Raw genomic sequence first — 16,031 nt, 5'->3', positions numbered from 1 at the left:
CCCGCCTTGCAGAACTGTTCTAAAGATTAAATTTAATAAACCTGGCACAGTGCCTGGGACATAGAAATAGTAGATAAATGGTAGCTATTATAATAATATTATTATGCATCCTGAAATGAAGTTCCCTCCCACCAAGTTCCATATCAATTAAGAAATGACTTTATGTTTCCAATTTGTACTTGGTCAGGTTAAATAGAGAAAAAAAAACATTATAGGGAAATAATGTCCTAGAATAATTGGTACCAAAAGAATCCTAAAATAAAAATATAGGTCTTGTTATTAATCCCTGAAAATAATCATTTGTAACCATTGTGGGACAGATTTATTGACTACAGCATTCATTTAGAAATGCTAAACTAATGAGCACTTGGCCATTAGTTGTGATGATGGTCTATCATTTCGAGGTTGAACAGTGTGTACTTATTTGGCGTCATTTCAAAATAATAAATTATTTCAAACTCATTTCATTTCTTGAAAATGTCCCTGTAATTTAGGTCATTCTTTGGATTATATGAGTAGTATTCCTACAATCTGTCATCCAAAATAAACCATATGATTCTGGGCTATTTTAAGATTGGAAAATTTCAAATGTTTTTTTTTTTTTTTTTTTCCCGGAAATTGCATAAAGGGGTTAGAGAGGCTTCTCAAGCCTCTGATTTATCTTTTTATGCCTATGTTTGATTGTTATTCCATATTAAGGTTTATTTTCCTTTTAAAATAGCTCTGCACAAAGAGAATATACTGCTAAATACTACTGCAAGGAAATGTTTACAGATGCAAATGACTTCTATTTAAGGAGCTAGTGATTAAAACTTGAAAGAATGTGGCACTAGAAAGCATGTGAATAACCTTTGAAAAATCTCACAATGGAACTGAATATGGGATATTTATAATCCAGGATTACAGCATAAGGGTGTGTGTGAATATGCACGTTCAGGATGCTGCGAAGGACCTCACACGGAAACTTGTTAACTCTAATTTTACTTTAATTTAGACAAATCAACCATTTTATTGTTGGGCGACTGTAATGTGTAATCTGCCAGAGGGGACTCGTGTTTCCACATGCCTGTAACAGGTGAGCTGGGCAGTTTCCACTGTCTCGTGTTTCTGATAAAGACAAGATATCTTTCTGATCATCTTTCTGATGCCTTCTTCACTGGGCTGTTTCCATCTCTCAGAGATGCTCTGAGGCTGGAGATATGTGTCAGCTTTTCAGTTTTTTACTGTTCACAGAGCAGGCTGCTAATAAAGTCAGAAAAAAAAGCTGTGATCATCTTCAGTCATTCTTGTTTGTTTGTTTTCAATCTATTGGTACCCAGATGATTTCTTGGTGTAAAGAGCAACCTTGTGGGGTCATCTGAGGGATCAGGCCAGGTCGTGCGTGGCGTTCTGGTGGAAAGCGTGTCTTCTGCCTCCCGGGCGGGGTCTGCGGTCCGACTCCTGCCCAGCGTGGTGGGTTCCAGCAAGAGGCCTGGCTCGGGCCCTGCTGAACAGAGGCCTAATGAACATGTCAGGCGCGTCTCGAGTTTTCCAAGCTCTGGCACAGCTGTGGCACTTTCCACCCCCCCGCTGCGAGGCACAGCACGCTGGCCATTTGTTGGCGAGTTCATATTTCACACTGCGGGGAATTGAAATGATGGAACAGACAGAAGAAGAGTTTTATTTGCAGTAGCCTACGTCTCCCCAGACTCTGATTTGGCATAAAGCATCTGCTTCATGATCTGCTTCAAGGCCAGTTCCTCTCCTCCAACAAAGGTTACGACTTCAGACAAGCTGTGCTTCCGCTGGCAGGAGGAAATTTGCCCGGAGACTTGATTTAGTCAGAATCAAAGCCTCCTGCCCCAGAATTTCCTTTTTTTCAATTATCTCCGAAGAGGCGGCCCGGACTGTAAATGCATCAGGATAATAAATGCCATGAAACAGGGCAGGCCCTCCTTTCCCCGTTGCCATCAAGGGGAGGGAGGGGCGTCTCTCGCTGGCACCCACGCTCCCATCACCCGGAGTCCACGAGGCTCACCCAGCTCTCTGCAACAGCGCTCCGTAAGGATGGCCCTTGGATGTGCCTGGGCCCATCGGCATGATGACCAAATGCGCTGGTTTCACCTGCGGCGTTTCCGGCTCTCCAGTTGTAACAGCAAATTGGCATGATGCTGAATGTAATTATCACTATTTTTCATGGGGAGGACGCATCATATAGCCTTTGTCTTGTGATACGGTCCTCATTACTAACCGTATTTACTTGCGTGATTCTGTTGTGCCTAGTCATATTTTTTGGTTCAAGACAAGCCTCGCTAGCCTTACAGACATACGTACGAAATTAAATCCTGGCATTTTATTATGCCAGAGCAATTAGATGCCATCCTCATAATGAGAAACATGACATCTTCATCGCTCTCCTCTCTGTTTTCATGTGGCTTTAATGCAGACATTTACCAGAATTGAATACAGTCAATTCACACACACACACTCACACACTCGCATGCCCCTAAACTGAATATCTGCATATCTCCAAGGAGTCCTGTGGGTGAAACCATGTATTCATCTTCTTTAGTTCTTAGGCCACTTTGGTTTAAGAGTAAGAACTGTTGCTTTTATGAAGTGCCTTTTTCTATAAAGTCAAAACCTCACAGCAGTGCACAGAACGCCGATGGTATAAAGGAGCTAAGTAGAGTCTTTTAATAGAGAGAGCTGGGTTGTAAGTGTTTTTGTTCCTATGGAGCAGATAGATTTGGCTCCATCTGTTCCATATTCATAACAAAGGGGCGCACTTACAGGAGGGCCAGCTTCCCCAGGGCCGCCTGGGAACGATCCTTTCACCAGAATGAAAGCGTCGGGCCGGTGGCTTGGCCCCGAGAAAGGCAGCTGGCAGGATGGCCCTTCAGAACCCCGTTTCCTTGTAAGTCAGGTTGACATAAATTTTCCCAATATAGAGGTTGCACAAAAACTGCTTTCTCATCTTCCCGCAGCACAGTGTAGTTAGGAAGTTCAAAAGGTGTAAGTTTTACCTCCCCTTCCTGTAACCACACACGAGATTGATAATTAGATAGGATGGGCGGGTGGGGGGGGCAGTTTGCACTTGAAGCATCGGAAAGGCATCTCGGGGAGAGGCTGGTCTTCAAACTTTTCGCTTGTTCAGTCGCTCCGTCGTGTCCGACTCTTTGGGGCCCCTGGACTGCAGCACGCCTGGCCTCCCTGTGTTTCACTATCTCCTGGAGCTTCTAAGTGTCAAACTTTTAAGTTGTTTCTAGTCAGACTTTTTAATCTTTTTTAAAACTGGGGTTAATGAATAGAAATATGAGTTATACCAAATAAGGAAAACCCCCTGTTGAGCTTTGTAATTAGCAAAACTTCAAAGGCAATTTCGACTGAGGCCTCCTAGATTAAAATGATGTTGACCCAAGAATATGTACTTTTTTTCCTTCACTAAGCAGAACAAAAATGAAAAATTTTGCCCCAAATACCATATAACAAACAAATTCCTGTTTATATGACATACGAAGTCAGTATCAAAAGGTAAGTGATTCCTAGTATTACTATCATAGCTAGTGGATAGAATGCTTGTGTTTATATGTTAGCATCACAAATTTCTTAAGAAACAGGAACATATTTGGGAGTATGATAACCCCTTTCTCCATTCTGTGGACTTCTCAAATACTAGAAGCTAAAAATACCTCATTGATTTATTTAATATACTTCATATTAAAGTCATAATTGTAACAGATCAACCTTTTCTTATCCATCTTGATGTCATCTGTGCATTAGCCGCTTGATAACTGGGCTTCCTGGCAGACCAAATAGTATACAAATATCTCAGAAAGTTTGCTGCAGCAATAATGTGGTCAAAGTTTTGCTCTAGCTGTGAGATTTCTCTGCATTTTAGCAAGAGAATATATAAAAGTAATATTCAGAGAGTGAGAAACATAGACCATGGGTTGGTAAAGAGTTTACATGTCAACACCTTGGTCCCTTTCGTTATTTCCTGTAATATATGGACCTGAATATTTCTGGCTTATCCACCAGCTGGATGCTCCTTTTATAGGTCTGAGTATAATTGGCAGTTGGAGATTTGTTTGTTTCCAGGTATATTGTCTCCATCCCAATTAAACTGTAAGCTCCAGAAGCAGGAACCATTTTTTAATACACCACAGAGCTCCCAAAATCTGACGCAGCGCTTGGTACAAAGCAGGCAAACAAAAATGTTTTTGAAAGAATAAATGAATGAATGAAATGAAAACTGAATAAGCCAGAAACATTCAGCATAGTTTTTTTTTTTTGTCTTAGGAAGGATTATTTAAAGAGTTAGTTTGCATTTAAATTTTAATAGCTGACTTATTAAAGAAACAAAATAAAAAAAATCTTTAATATTTCAAATTTTACCTCTTCAAATTAGTCTATGCATGTTACTATTCTGTATATGAGTAAATTTAAATATTTGGCTCTATTTGTAAACCTGGTTAATTAAACTCCTTTAACCATTAAAGATTTGATATATTTTCTTCCCTTCTCAAGTACTTAAATTGACTATAAAACCTTCCCAAGTATTTAAGTAACTCTTATCATCATCATAATTTAAACTTAAAAATATGATGAGGTTTTAGTTCTCAAGGTTTAAAACTATGTATAAACCTAAAATTTCACTTAATCACAAGTCGAAATCAATTGTTCCATTATATTTTACATTGGAGTTACATGTCTGACCTGTTATTCTAAATGGCCAAAGTTTTCCTACTCTTTATAGGTTATTAAAGTTCCACATTCTCAGATGCTTTTTTAACACAAAAGTTACTAGCTCTTTGGTCTTGATGCCTGGAGAAGGAAATGACAACCCACTCCAGTATTGTTGCCTGGAGAATTCTGTGGAGAGATGCTATAGTCCATGCGGTCGCAGAGTCAGACATGACTGAGCGACTAACACACTGGTTGTGATGCTTTTAAAAATGTCTCTACTTAGTTTTTAAACTCAGCTGTAACTAAGTTCAGTTCAGTTGCTCAGTTGTGTCCGACTCTTTACAACCCCATAGACCGCAACACGACAGGCTTCCCTGTCCATCACCAACTCCGGAGCTTGCTCAAACTCCCGTCCATCGAGTCGGTGATGCCATCCGACCATCTCACCCTCTGTCATCCCCTTCTCCTCCCGCCTTCAATCTTTCCCAGCGTCAGGGTCTTTTCCAGTGAGTCAATTCTTCACATCAGGTGTAAATTCGCATGCAATTGTAACTAAGTGTCCCCTTAACACAACTCTGGGATTACATCTCCTTTAACCTATGAGGTATCTTAACTTGCCAGGCTTCTTAATGACTAGAGGGTTTCAGCCAGATGGCTTCATTCTCACCTTGATCAAGAGTTCCTCAAACATGACTTTCCTGTCCTTAGTGAGAGCAGCCTGTGGTCACCTGGATTCTAGCACCACTTGCCTTTACCCTCCTGTGTACTGGAGGGGCCTGCCACCCCTACCCAGGCTGGATATGTGATGAGACTGTGCATGCTTTTGGCTCTAACAGTGCCCATGTTCCCTTCATTTACTTCTGACCTCTTGGACCATGTACTCAAAAACATGAAAATAACACATGCTTGAATTTCATGTGCCTTTTTGGGTTTTGGCTATCAGGTCACAGTTTCCAGCATCATTCCATAAGAAGGAGCCAGTGGGGAGGGCTGAGGCACCTTCCAGGAAAAAGGATTTTACAAAATTATTATTATTTTTTCCTTAACCACTCTTCATTTTCCCTTTTTATTCTAATCCTGAGTTTGTTGGTATTTGGTCAGCAAATCACTTTGCAGATATCCAGATTTTTGATATCCGTAGACTAATTTTTCACATCTTTATTGAGCATGTTATGAGCAAAGCAGTGAAACCCCGCCCCCCACCCCAGAACTGAAAGCCCAACATGGCTCCTGCCCACAGGAACTCATAACTCTGCACTGTAACAGCCCAGCTCAGAAAACACTGAATTTGGGGTGTGTGCTACCAAGGGGATAGAAACAGATCAGGGTAAGAACCCAGAAGAAGGGTTTTGTGTTAGGAAAATGGAGACCTATCTCACATGGCCAGAGGAAGCTGAGACGTTTCCAAGGCACAGGGAAGGTCACATGAGAAAACGGAGACGGCGTGGTTCTGGGAGGAAAGATTACTGGGCCTGGGCTGTTCGCATGGATTGTTGTTCAGTCGCTCAGTCGTGTCTGACTCTTTGCGACCTCATGGACTGCAGCACACCAGGCTTCCATCCTTCACTGTCTCCTGGAGTTTACTCAGACTCACGTCCATCGAGTCAGTGATGCCATCCAGCCATCTCATCCTCTGTCACCCCCTTCTCCTTTTGCCCTCAATCTGTAATGTGAATTAAAGGAGGGAAAGGAATTAGAAGAGATCAAGAAGGATATCATGGTCGGGGCAGATTGTGAAAGACGCTGGCTGCTACTCTGTGGGGTGATGCTGTGTGTGCAGCTGTGAACTGGAGAGGAAACGGTCGGACACAGAGACGAGCAGAGGGCACGAGAATGCGGGCCCTGGTGTTAGCTGTGATTTTATTCACTCAGTCAACACATATTACTTTTATTATGCGGCTTTCCTCAAGGAAAGTGTTTCTGGTGTGAAACAAAATGTCCAGCCCTGGTGTCTAAACAACTCCCTTTTGGCAGAAGGCAGCTTTCCACAGATTCCTCCATTCAGGCCTCTGTCAGATTCGGGGCCCGCTGACCCATCAAATGCTCCTCCTGTCCAGATGCGCGACTTACTATCAGGCAGGGCAGATGATGAGGAAACAGGACCTACTCACTGAGAACCACCACCAAAGAAACGATGGGTTTTGTGTCAGTTCAGTAGCTCAGTTGTGTCCGACTCTTTGCAACCCCACAGACTGCAGCACACCAGGCCTCCCTGTCCATCCCCAACTCCCGGAGTTCACTCAAACTCATGTCCATGATGGTCAGTGATGCCATCCAACCATCTCATCCTCTGTCGTCCCCTTCTCCTCCCGCCTTCAGTCTTTCCCAGCATCAGGGTCTTTTCCAGTGGGCTTTGTGTGAAGAGATATTTACCCAAATATGATGCAGAAGAATATTAAGGATGGGAGAAGGAGCCGCTGACAGCAGCACAGAATCCAGGGATGGCTGTGGGTGCGCTGCAGCATCTGCGCCCCCCTGGACTGGCTTTATTGATGCTTTGGGCCATCCCCGTGGCACAGTCAGTCTGAGCAGCTGCAGAGGCAGTCTCCATGCCAGCCAGGTTGCCTCTCGGTGAGATTTATGTCCTCATCTTTGGCAGTATCCCTCTAATATGATGGCATGCTCACACTCTTAAAATGGGTTAAAAAAAAAAGAACTCACAGAGTCTGCAGATGCTTTTTCACGAGAATCAGGGTCTTCCAATGCCTTTTGCAATTCTCTGTAAACCCAGCCTCAGTGCACATGCTCACATAAACCGCCTCATGCTCCACCTTCGCCTTCTACACACAAAAAACTGCGGTAGTAGTAGCAGTGAGGTTGCTCAGTCGTGTCCACCTCTTTGTGACCCCAAGGACCGAAGCCCACCAGGCTCCTCTGTCCATGGGGTTTTCCAGGCAAGAGTACTGGAGTGGGTTGCCATTTCCTTCTCCACAAAACTATGGTAGAATCCAGTTTTTCTAATTTAGGCTGGAGATAAAGGGTCAGGCTTGGCCCCTGGGTTCCCCTTGTGCCTCATAAGTTATTTTTTATCACTGCTATCCAGAGCTGATCCCTTTCCTCTCGTCCAAATTTGCCCTTGGAACCAGAGACTGCTTGCTTTAGGGAAAGGGCCATGCAGAGGGTGCGTTGTGGACCGAGCTGACCGAATCATCTGTGGAACAGTGCAGTGACACTCTAGAGCTATAGGGATGTGTCACCTGAGTTTCCAGGCGTGATACAGAAGTTCCCAGCCCCTCTAAAGCTGGTCATCCCTCCACTGTTTTGCAGAGCTGGAGGCTTACAGGGAAATCCAGGCCTGTGTGGGTTGACCAGCTGACCGCCAGGCACAGAAGCCATCAGAATGAGTGAACCAGGAGGAAGCTCAGACCACCCTCACGTGCACTCAGGCCACTAACCCGGGCCCTTTCCGAGGCCTCCACCAAGTACGATAAGGATGAAGGTCATTAGGAAAGGTTCAGAGGAATACTAACTTGTTTCTAGAGGCTTCTTTGAACTGTATTAACTTGATTTATTAGTAATTTGCTGTCATGCTCCATTACTGCTATATGAGAATGACAAGGTTTCTGTTATTACTGTACAAATAAGTAACGGGGTCTGTGGCCTTCACTGGTTACCGGTTAACAGTCACCCCCAATGGCACATCGCTGAGGTGACCGAGGAGCCTGTGTCAAAGTAATAACGAATACGTGTTTCCTTCCTGGGATTCCAGGAACTCTGCACTTGTCTGACTTCTCGTTTTTGTGGTTATTACTTTTATTATGTGGCTTCTAGCTGAGGAAGAGTTTTTTTTGTATTTTGTAAGTGAATCATTTTGTCTGTCTCCTTTTGCCAGATTATACCTATTTGGTAGAGGGGGTGAAATTCAACAAAATCACTGCAAATGAGAGAGAGAGATACAGAACGATCTGACCTTAAGGGCCTGGAACCGTCATTTCAATAGTAAGGCTCGGGCAAGCCCAGGTCTCATCAAATAGTTCCAACACTAGTTTATACTTGGAAACTTTTCTTTTTCCCTAACTGTTTAAAGATGTTCGTGAATTAAAAAAAAAAAAAAAAAAAGTAAAATATCCAATTAGGAACTGAAACTACATTTCCTCGTGTTTAAAGGTTTGTTAACAATCCAAATGATAGCTGAGTGTTATCTCACATTTTGTGCCTGGGTGGACTAGAATTCGCCAGTCACATCACAGAAGAAGATCAAGTCTGAAGGTTCAGAATCTGAGGTTTAAGCTGACTTCAATTTTTCCTAACAAGAATTAGAAACGCTTTTTACAGAGGGTATTTTAAAAGCATTCTCTGAAATCCAGGTTACAATCCAGGTCTTGCTTTCACAGATATCCAAATCCATGGGACTGGCCTTCCTCAATAAGCAGTAGAAGCAAATGTGTTGTCCCTGAGCTTGAACAAGCAAGTAAAGTTGGCCCACACTTGAAACAAAAGTGTACAAAAACATGATGACGCCTTATTTGTTTATTCCTAGAAGTTGGTGGAAAGAACTGGTCCTCAGACATTTATTTGAGGTTGCCGAGGCAAAGTCATTGATCTGCTGAAGCTTAGCTGGTGGAATTTAAATAATACTTAAGTTCGCATTTGCAGTGAAACTTTGCCTAAGGGGGTAGAGAGATGGGTCAGGGAGTCGCGGATGTGAGGCTGGGCACCTCTGCTCTTCTTTGTCTGAGACAGCACAGCTGGAACTTATTTTACTTCTCTCACCCTGAACTCTGCTCTAATTTTTTTTTTTTTGTCCCTGTTACAGTTCCCTGGTGTTGAAACCAAGATTTCGCTTACAGAGTGTGCTCTACCCTTATTTTATTGTTGGAAATACCCCTCTTCCTTCTATATATATATATAAAGAAACATCCCCAGAGCCATATCAACGTATCTAATATTTACATGATATTTTAACTTTCTCCACCTTTACTTAGTAACACTGTTTCCAGGTTTTACATCTGGGGCTTTGACCTTCAACCTGCCAGTGACTTAAATCTTGAGACACTGAGGGCTGCAGGAGAGGAACCGGGTGGGTGGAGGAGGAGTCAACGGCCGAGGTTGCTCTTAGGATGCAACCTTGATAAACCGGGAGCCGAGAGCAGGGTTTTAAGTCATGTGACTCTTAAATCTCGAAAGGTATAGGCTGGTGAGATGTACTGCCTCACAGCTGGTGATTTTGTTTTTAATATGAAAATTAGGTGTCATGCTGCTTTTTAAAACAAGGTAACCAGCTGCAAGTTGTTGCTGGGGTCTTCTTTCAAGAGGTCTAACTTTTAAGACTTTTTCTGGGGATCTGGTAACCATTTTCCAAGAAGTCCATGTGGCTTTGGTTAATCTCTGTCCTATCCCCACAACTTCTGTACCCCGCCCTCAACCCACGTACACAAAATGCATTTCACTGAGTTACTGACTTCTAAAAGACATTTTCAGTAGTACCGTTTATTAAAATGGCCTTTACTTTTTCAGCATTTATTGTGAAAAGAATATTAGTGCTTAATTCTGCCGTCACCTGTCTAATTTACATATATATCTGTGCTGTGTTAGACCACAGGAAAACCTACGGAGGAAAAACAGCCTGTGCTAACAACTAATAGCCTATCCTTTCTTTTCACATGCACAAATTAAGAACTACTTCCTGTGGCAAACAGGATGATGGAAAACTTCATTCTTAAGCGCCGACCCCCATACTCATTTCTTGTGGGGGGGCCAAAAGCAGCTGATTCTTTTTAAAAATAAAATTTCCTGAAGTACCTAGATGGACAGGGGACACTGAAGGGGGAATTTGGTTTTGGGAATTAAGATGTGAAGATGAATAAGGTTAGGCCAGGGGCTTCCCTGGTGGCTCAGATGGTAAAGAATCCGCCTGCAGTGCAGGAGACCTGGGCTTGATCCCTGGGTCGGGAAGATCCCCTGGAGAAGGGATACCCACTCCAGTATTCTGGCCTGGAGAATCCCATGGACAGTGGCTACAGTCCATGGGATTGCAAAGAGGAGGACAGGACGGAGCGACTAACACACACACACAAGGTTAGGCTGAAGAATGATAAAGCAAACGAAGGAGAACTGCGTTGGACTTGAAAGTGTGAAGAGAGAATGAGCGTCTCATCTCTCTCCTGCTAAACTTTCATCAGTTCTTCCTGAAGGCGAACGTTTGTTACTGCGATTGCTTTGAGTTGCTTAAACTCTCATAATGTTTATGTTTAATCTGATAGCCTGTATAAACATAATTGACAGTTTTGACATTTGACATGAAGAGAAATGTTAACTTATGAGTACACGTCCTTTGGTTTCCCGTGTTCTCAAGCTGCCCTTTATGTTGTATTTCTCGTGTTGGAGGAAAGGCATTCTGTGATTTAAGCGGACATCCTGTAATACCAAAGCTCTTTCAGGTCCACCCGGCAATTTGGAGCTCACCTGAGGCACCCTGCTAATTATGGAGATGGCACAGGGATGGCTGCATGAGCAAAAACAAGCTCAGCGGTGCGGGGAGGAAAAGGAAAACAGTTTTCTAAACGCTGGCGTGAAAACAAATAGATATGTCTTGTAGCGTTTGCTCAACAGCAGTTTATAATTACCTCTCTTCAAGGGCCTGTTTTAAGTGGACTCGTAACAGGAGCTCGAAAAGTAAACTCGTAAGGCTGTGGTGCTTCAGACGTGGCAGCAGCATCGGGGGGGCGCTGCTGTGTGGGAGCCAGGAGCCCAGTGCCCCACAGGCCTCACACGCGCATGGAAGCCGCGGGGGTGTCTGCATACAGCCCTGTGTCAGTTAGCTCGTGAGTAACGCATCACCCCCAAGGTTGTGGCTAAGGCATCGTCTATTATTCTTCAGAGTCTCTGGGTCTCTGGAATCCAGGGGCAGCTTAGCGGGGTCCTCTGGGTCTGGGTCTCTCCCGAGGTGATGGTCCCTGGAAGGCTCAGCTGCAGATGCAGTTTCTAGCTCACTCACGCGGCTGTCAGCTGGCTCTGTTCCTCGCCACTCGTAGCCCTGAGGTGCCAGTGCCTTGCACGCTCCTGGCTGGAAGTCTCCCTCTGCTCCGTGCCACTGGTGCCTTTCCAGTGAGAATCTCACAGCGTGCCACCTCGCTTCGGGAGGGGGCAGCAGTCCTAAGGAGGAGGGCGCAGCCTTTTACAGTGGAAGCACAGAGCGGCAGCCGTCGCTTTTTCTGTGTTCAGCTCCTTAGATGCACGGAACTCGGTCCAGCACTCTCCCCGGGAGGGGAACGCACAGAGCAGGCGTGCCAGGCAGTGAGCCTTGGAGCCAGGGCAGAAGTGGCCTGCCCCAAAGGTGATGCCACATCCAACCCATGGGCCCACGGTAAACTGCGATGGGAACTTTCCAAGTGTTTGCAGTGCTAGAGTCAGCCTTCGGAAGTACTGGTTTGGAGGCATTGAACCTGGTCCCCTTTAGGCATCAAGCTGGTTGCTGAGTGCTGGGCCATGCTCACCTGAGCCCCAGGAGAGCAAGCGCACAGGTTTTCAGGAATGGCTGAAGTTTGGGCTCCTGTCTGGGGTCATGGGACAGAGCGAAGATGAACAGCCCTTTATTAGCAGGATGCTCTAAACTCAGAGAACCGGAAGGTGACAGTCACTCAGCCGTGTCCAACTCTGACCCTATGGCCTATTCAGTCCATGGGGTTCTCTCCAGGCCAGGATACGGGTAGCCTATCCCTTTTCCAGAAGATCTTGCCAACCCAGGGGTAGAACCCGAGTCTCCTGCATTACAGGTGGATTCTTTACCAGCTGAGCCCCAAGGGAAGCCAGAACTGGAAGGCCCCTAGATTCTTCACTATGTGGTGTGAGGCTGGGATTGGTGCTTTGCAGATCATTGAGGTGATTGATTTATAGTTTCCGTTTGACCATGGAATGGGCAGTTGTGCTGGTTTTAATGGTCCCAGTACCCCTACTCCCAGCCCGACTCCAGATGTACAATTTCAGCAGTAAACTGAATAAAGGGATATGAATTTGGGTTACGTGACAGATGTTTAAGATGAGATGAATTTCTCATTTTAATCTGACAAATTTTATTTTTAAAATCCATATCTTTTTTTTAAATTGAAGCATAGTTGATATTACAATGTTGTGTTAGTTTCTGGTTATAGCAAAGTGATCCGGTTTTATATATAAATGTATACATATATGTTCATTTATTTATTTATAAATATATGTATCATTTATTTATATATATAAATGTTCACTATTTTTTCTAAGGAAAGCAACATAAGAATTTACATATAAATTTTATCTAAAATAGGGTCGATTATAAAGTGATTTCTCTAGAATCACAGAAATTAATTCTACCTACCTCCTGACAAAAGCTGGGCACATTTTAAGTTTTTACTTCTATCTGTCCTCAATCTTGCTCATCATTGATCCCAAGAGACTTTTCCCTATAAATTTACTTGTGTGACTATTAGATTTTTCAATTTCTGTGGGTTTTTTTGGTGTGTGTTTTTAGTGCTTGTCTCTGCTTTTTTGTGACCAGTAATCTCATATTACTTTGTATCTTCAAATATTACTAATAATTAACAATCACTATTTGTAAGTGGTATAAAGGCACCCTCTATTTGTCAGCCAAGGGGTGTGGGAGTTTCTTAACCTGGAGCATGACGTGGGATAAAGCCACAGTCCCACTGTTTTTAAACCTTGAATAAAAGATTGAGTTATGCTGGTGTATGGGAAAGGTTTTTATGCATTCTGGTGTTATTTTTGTTTTGTAGTGTGGTAACTAAGGAACCCGTGTAATCCTGACTTCTCAAGGCACACCCTCTCAGGCTGGCACGAAGGGTTAACAGGTTATTTCATAGGTTCAGGGCAGAGGCTGCGCTCACATGACATGCTTCTAGTCTTGGCTCGTCAGCCCAAGGGTTGGAGTGTGATAGTCCGACTGCACCATAAGGGCTCTGTCGTGTTACCACTGTCATAGAGCTTGTCTGGTGATAGAGAGAGGTGAGGAAGTAATGAAGAGTCTGGTGGGGAAGGGCGGTCTTTATTTTAGATAAATAAGTGCATTGTATGCTCTTAATCCGCAGACCAATGGAGCTCATCCAGTAGCTAAGGCTAATTGCTCCTCTTTGCGAACTGGTGAAAGAATTCTCCAGTTCTTGCCTGGACACAGCTTATCATGTGTTGGTATTATTCCAATGTGCCCCAGTGATTTTTATGTCTGGACCAATGGGATTTCTCATATATACACACACACATATATATATATATATATGAAAAACCTGTACTGACTCTAAGAAGTTCCCCCACTAAAACAAACATTTAATCTTGCCTTGAGCTCATTGTATCTTATAGTGTCATCAGTAGAATCGGCTATTGCATGTGGCAAAATCAAGTACATGAGGCTTGTAGTAAGCTCACCCCAGCTCAGAAACCAATAGATTAGCAGCGTGAATATCCATGTGTCACTGTTTCACACCACCCCTCGTGAATAAGATATAAACCATCTCAAGAACCTGCAGTTTTTCTAATGAATTGGAATCACCTAAGTGCACTGTACTTGTGACATGCACACTTGCAGTTGGAGGTCCACAGGAAGGACACCATTTCCTGGATCAAACCACAGAGTGCAAATATTATACCCTAAATAACACTAGTTACTGTAAATGTCGGTGGAGGGAGTTTTTCCTACTTTGATTTAGTGAACGCCTACGGCAAAGCCAGCTGTTAGCACTTCTTAACTGCCTGTCAGAGCGAATGGGAAGACGGGGCGGGCTGAAAACGTCTCTCCTATATCTACTTTGGTCTAAGAATTAAAGAGAGTTTTCAACAGGTGTTAAAGAGCGACACTAGGGTCCCTTCCGGCTTGATGTCCTTTGGGTGGTGACTTGATCGGTTCTCCTCCAGGGTGTGGGCCTGAAGTTGCACAAGGAGATGGTGGGAAAGTCAGTCTTGAATTTTTGCCGCTTGAATCCTCTGAACTACAAAGTCAGCATGTTAATTTTCTGGGTTCCCCCTGTGAGGGAAGGCACACGGAACACAGAGGGTATTACCAAACTAACTGAGCCACGTGCGTTTGGATTGATAGCATCTGCCTTTTCTGAACAAAGGAAACACTCGAAGCAGACACACAGGGAGGGAAGGATGCAGCACCCACTGCTGTAATCGTTGTCATTTCTAGGGTGCGTTTGTAAACATGTGTGAATGTTAAGGGTCTTACTGCCTTGGAAATCCCTTTGACATTATGCTGGATGCACTGAGGGGAGATAATCTTTCAAACACAAGGAAAGTTTACAGTCTGATTATCTTGAAAAGGAGAAGAAAGTTTCTTCCTCAAATGATTTATAACTTGAAACATGTTGTCATGTTTTGGTAAGCCCACTTTATTAATTCCATCCTTCTCTGTGGCAAGTCTTGAAAAAATGCATGTACCATTGCAACAGGGGGCTTTCTCAATAGCATATTGTACTTATAATGGCCTGATGGAAGTTGCTGGGCTCGGTTCAGTCATATAGAATGTGGAGCCAAGTTCGGAGTAAAACCTCTAATTGAATTACCTGCGAAATACTGACAGACAGGCTTTCAGGACAGACAAAGCTTTGCTTTCCCCAGCAGAACTGGGTCATGTTTAAGTTGGCCTTGTAGCTGCCGCTTACTGGTTTTTACCAGCACTTTCACCTTGGGCTCCAGGGGTTTGTGGGCCCTTTTCCTGCAGTAGAGGAAAGGGTAGCCCGGGGACTCAAGCTTTATCTTCTTGTTTTAGAGAAAACTGATGACAGAGCAAGGTAAACGGCAGAGACTTTGAAATAAGAATCCAAAGTATTTTCCTACAGATTACGAGTGTTCTTGCATGATTCTTCATCTCATGGGAGGGAAAAGATAGGCGTAGGAAAGCAGCCCTTTTCTCTAGCCATCAGTGTCCATCTGAGAAGTATCTCTGTTTCACCTTCTGGGAAGAACTCAGAGTACGTTCCCCTTGTTCAGGAAAGGATTTACTGTAGACGCTTTGCATGTGAAAACGAAGAGTAATCCGGTCGTGTTCTCTTCCTCCCTCGCTCTCTCTCTGTCTCTCCCGCAGCCTCTGCAATCCCAGATAACGGAAGGCGGTCCTGTCTAAAGCTCAAAGTCTTTGTGCGGCCAACAAGTAAGTTCCCGCGAATGACGTCTTTGAGGGTGGCTTCACTGCGCATGCTCTATTGTGTGGTCTGGTTCACGGCGGTAAAACTGTTTTTTACTGTAAATCCTGTGTGGTATCTGTTTTGTATATCAACCTCCATGTTTTAGTTTCCATCATATTTTTTCTCATCGTTGTTTTTTTTTTTCATGATGCTTTTAAGTACACAGCAGTTGCTAACTTGTTGTTTCTCAGACTGTTGTACGTGCACAGCAAATGGGAACAATTCTGGCATTTGGATACATGCCACTGATTG

The 16,031-nt window shown here is 43.8% G+C and overlaps 1 protein-coding gene across 7 annotated transcripts in view; it reads left to right on the top strand.

Annotated features, from left to right (window-relative positions):
• Window positions 1-16,031, top strand: part of EFNA5 (ephrin A5) — a 289,016-nt gene that overhangs the window by 262,930 nt on the left and 10,055 nt on the right. For 6 of the 7 annotated variants that reach the window (XM_086413342.1, XM_086413337.1, XM_086413336.1 and 3 more), the window contains one exon: window positions 15,680-15,745. The exons of the other annotated variant lie outside the window; for it this stretch is intronic. In XM_086413342.1, the coding sequence (XP_086269468.1) occupies window positions 15,680-15,745 (66 nt within the window). The remainder of the gene's footprint in view (window positions 1-15,679; window positions 15,746-16,031) is intronic. 7 annotated transcript variants of the gene reach the window in all.

The sequence above is a fragment of the Bos grunniens genome, chromosome 7 (assembly GCF_055505025.1).
Source record: "Bos grunniens cultivar Pamir isolate PY7600 chromosome 7, Bosgru_T2T1.0, whole genome shotgun sequence".
NCBI lineage: Eukaryota > Metazoa > Chordata > Mammalia > Artiodactyla > Bovidae > Bos > Bos grunniens.
Note: the sequence above shows the minus strand (reverse complement) of the source record. Positions and strands in the feature narration are given on the sequence as shown.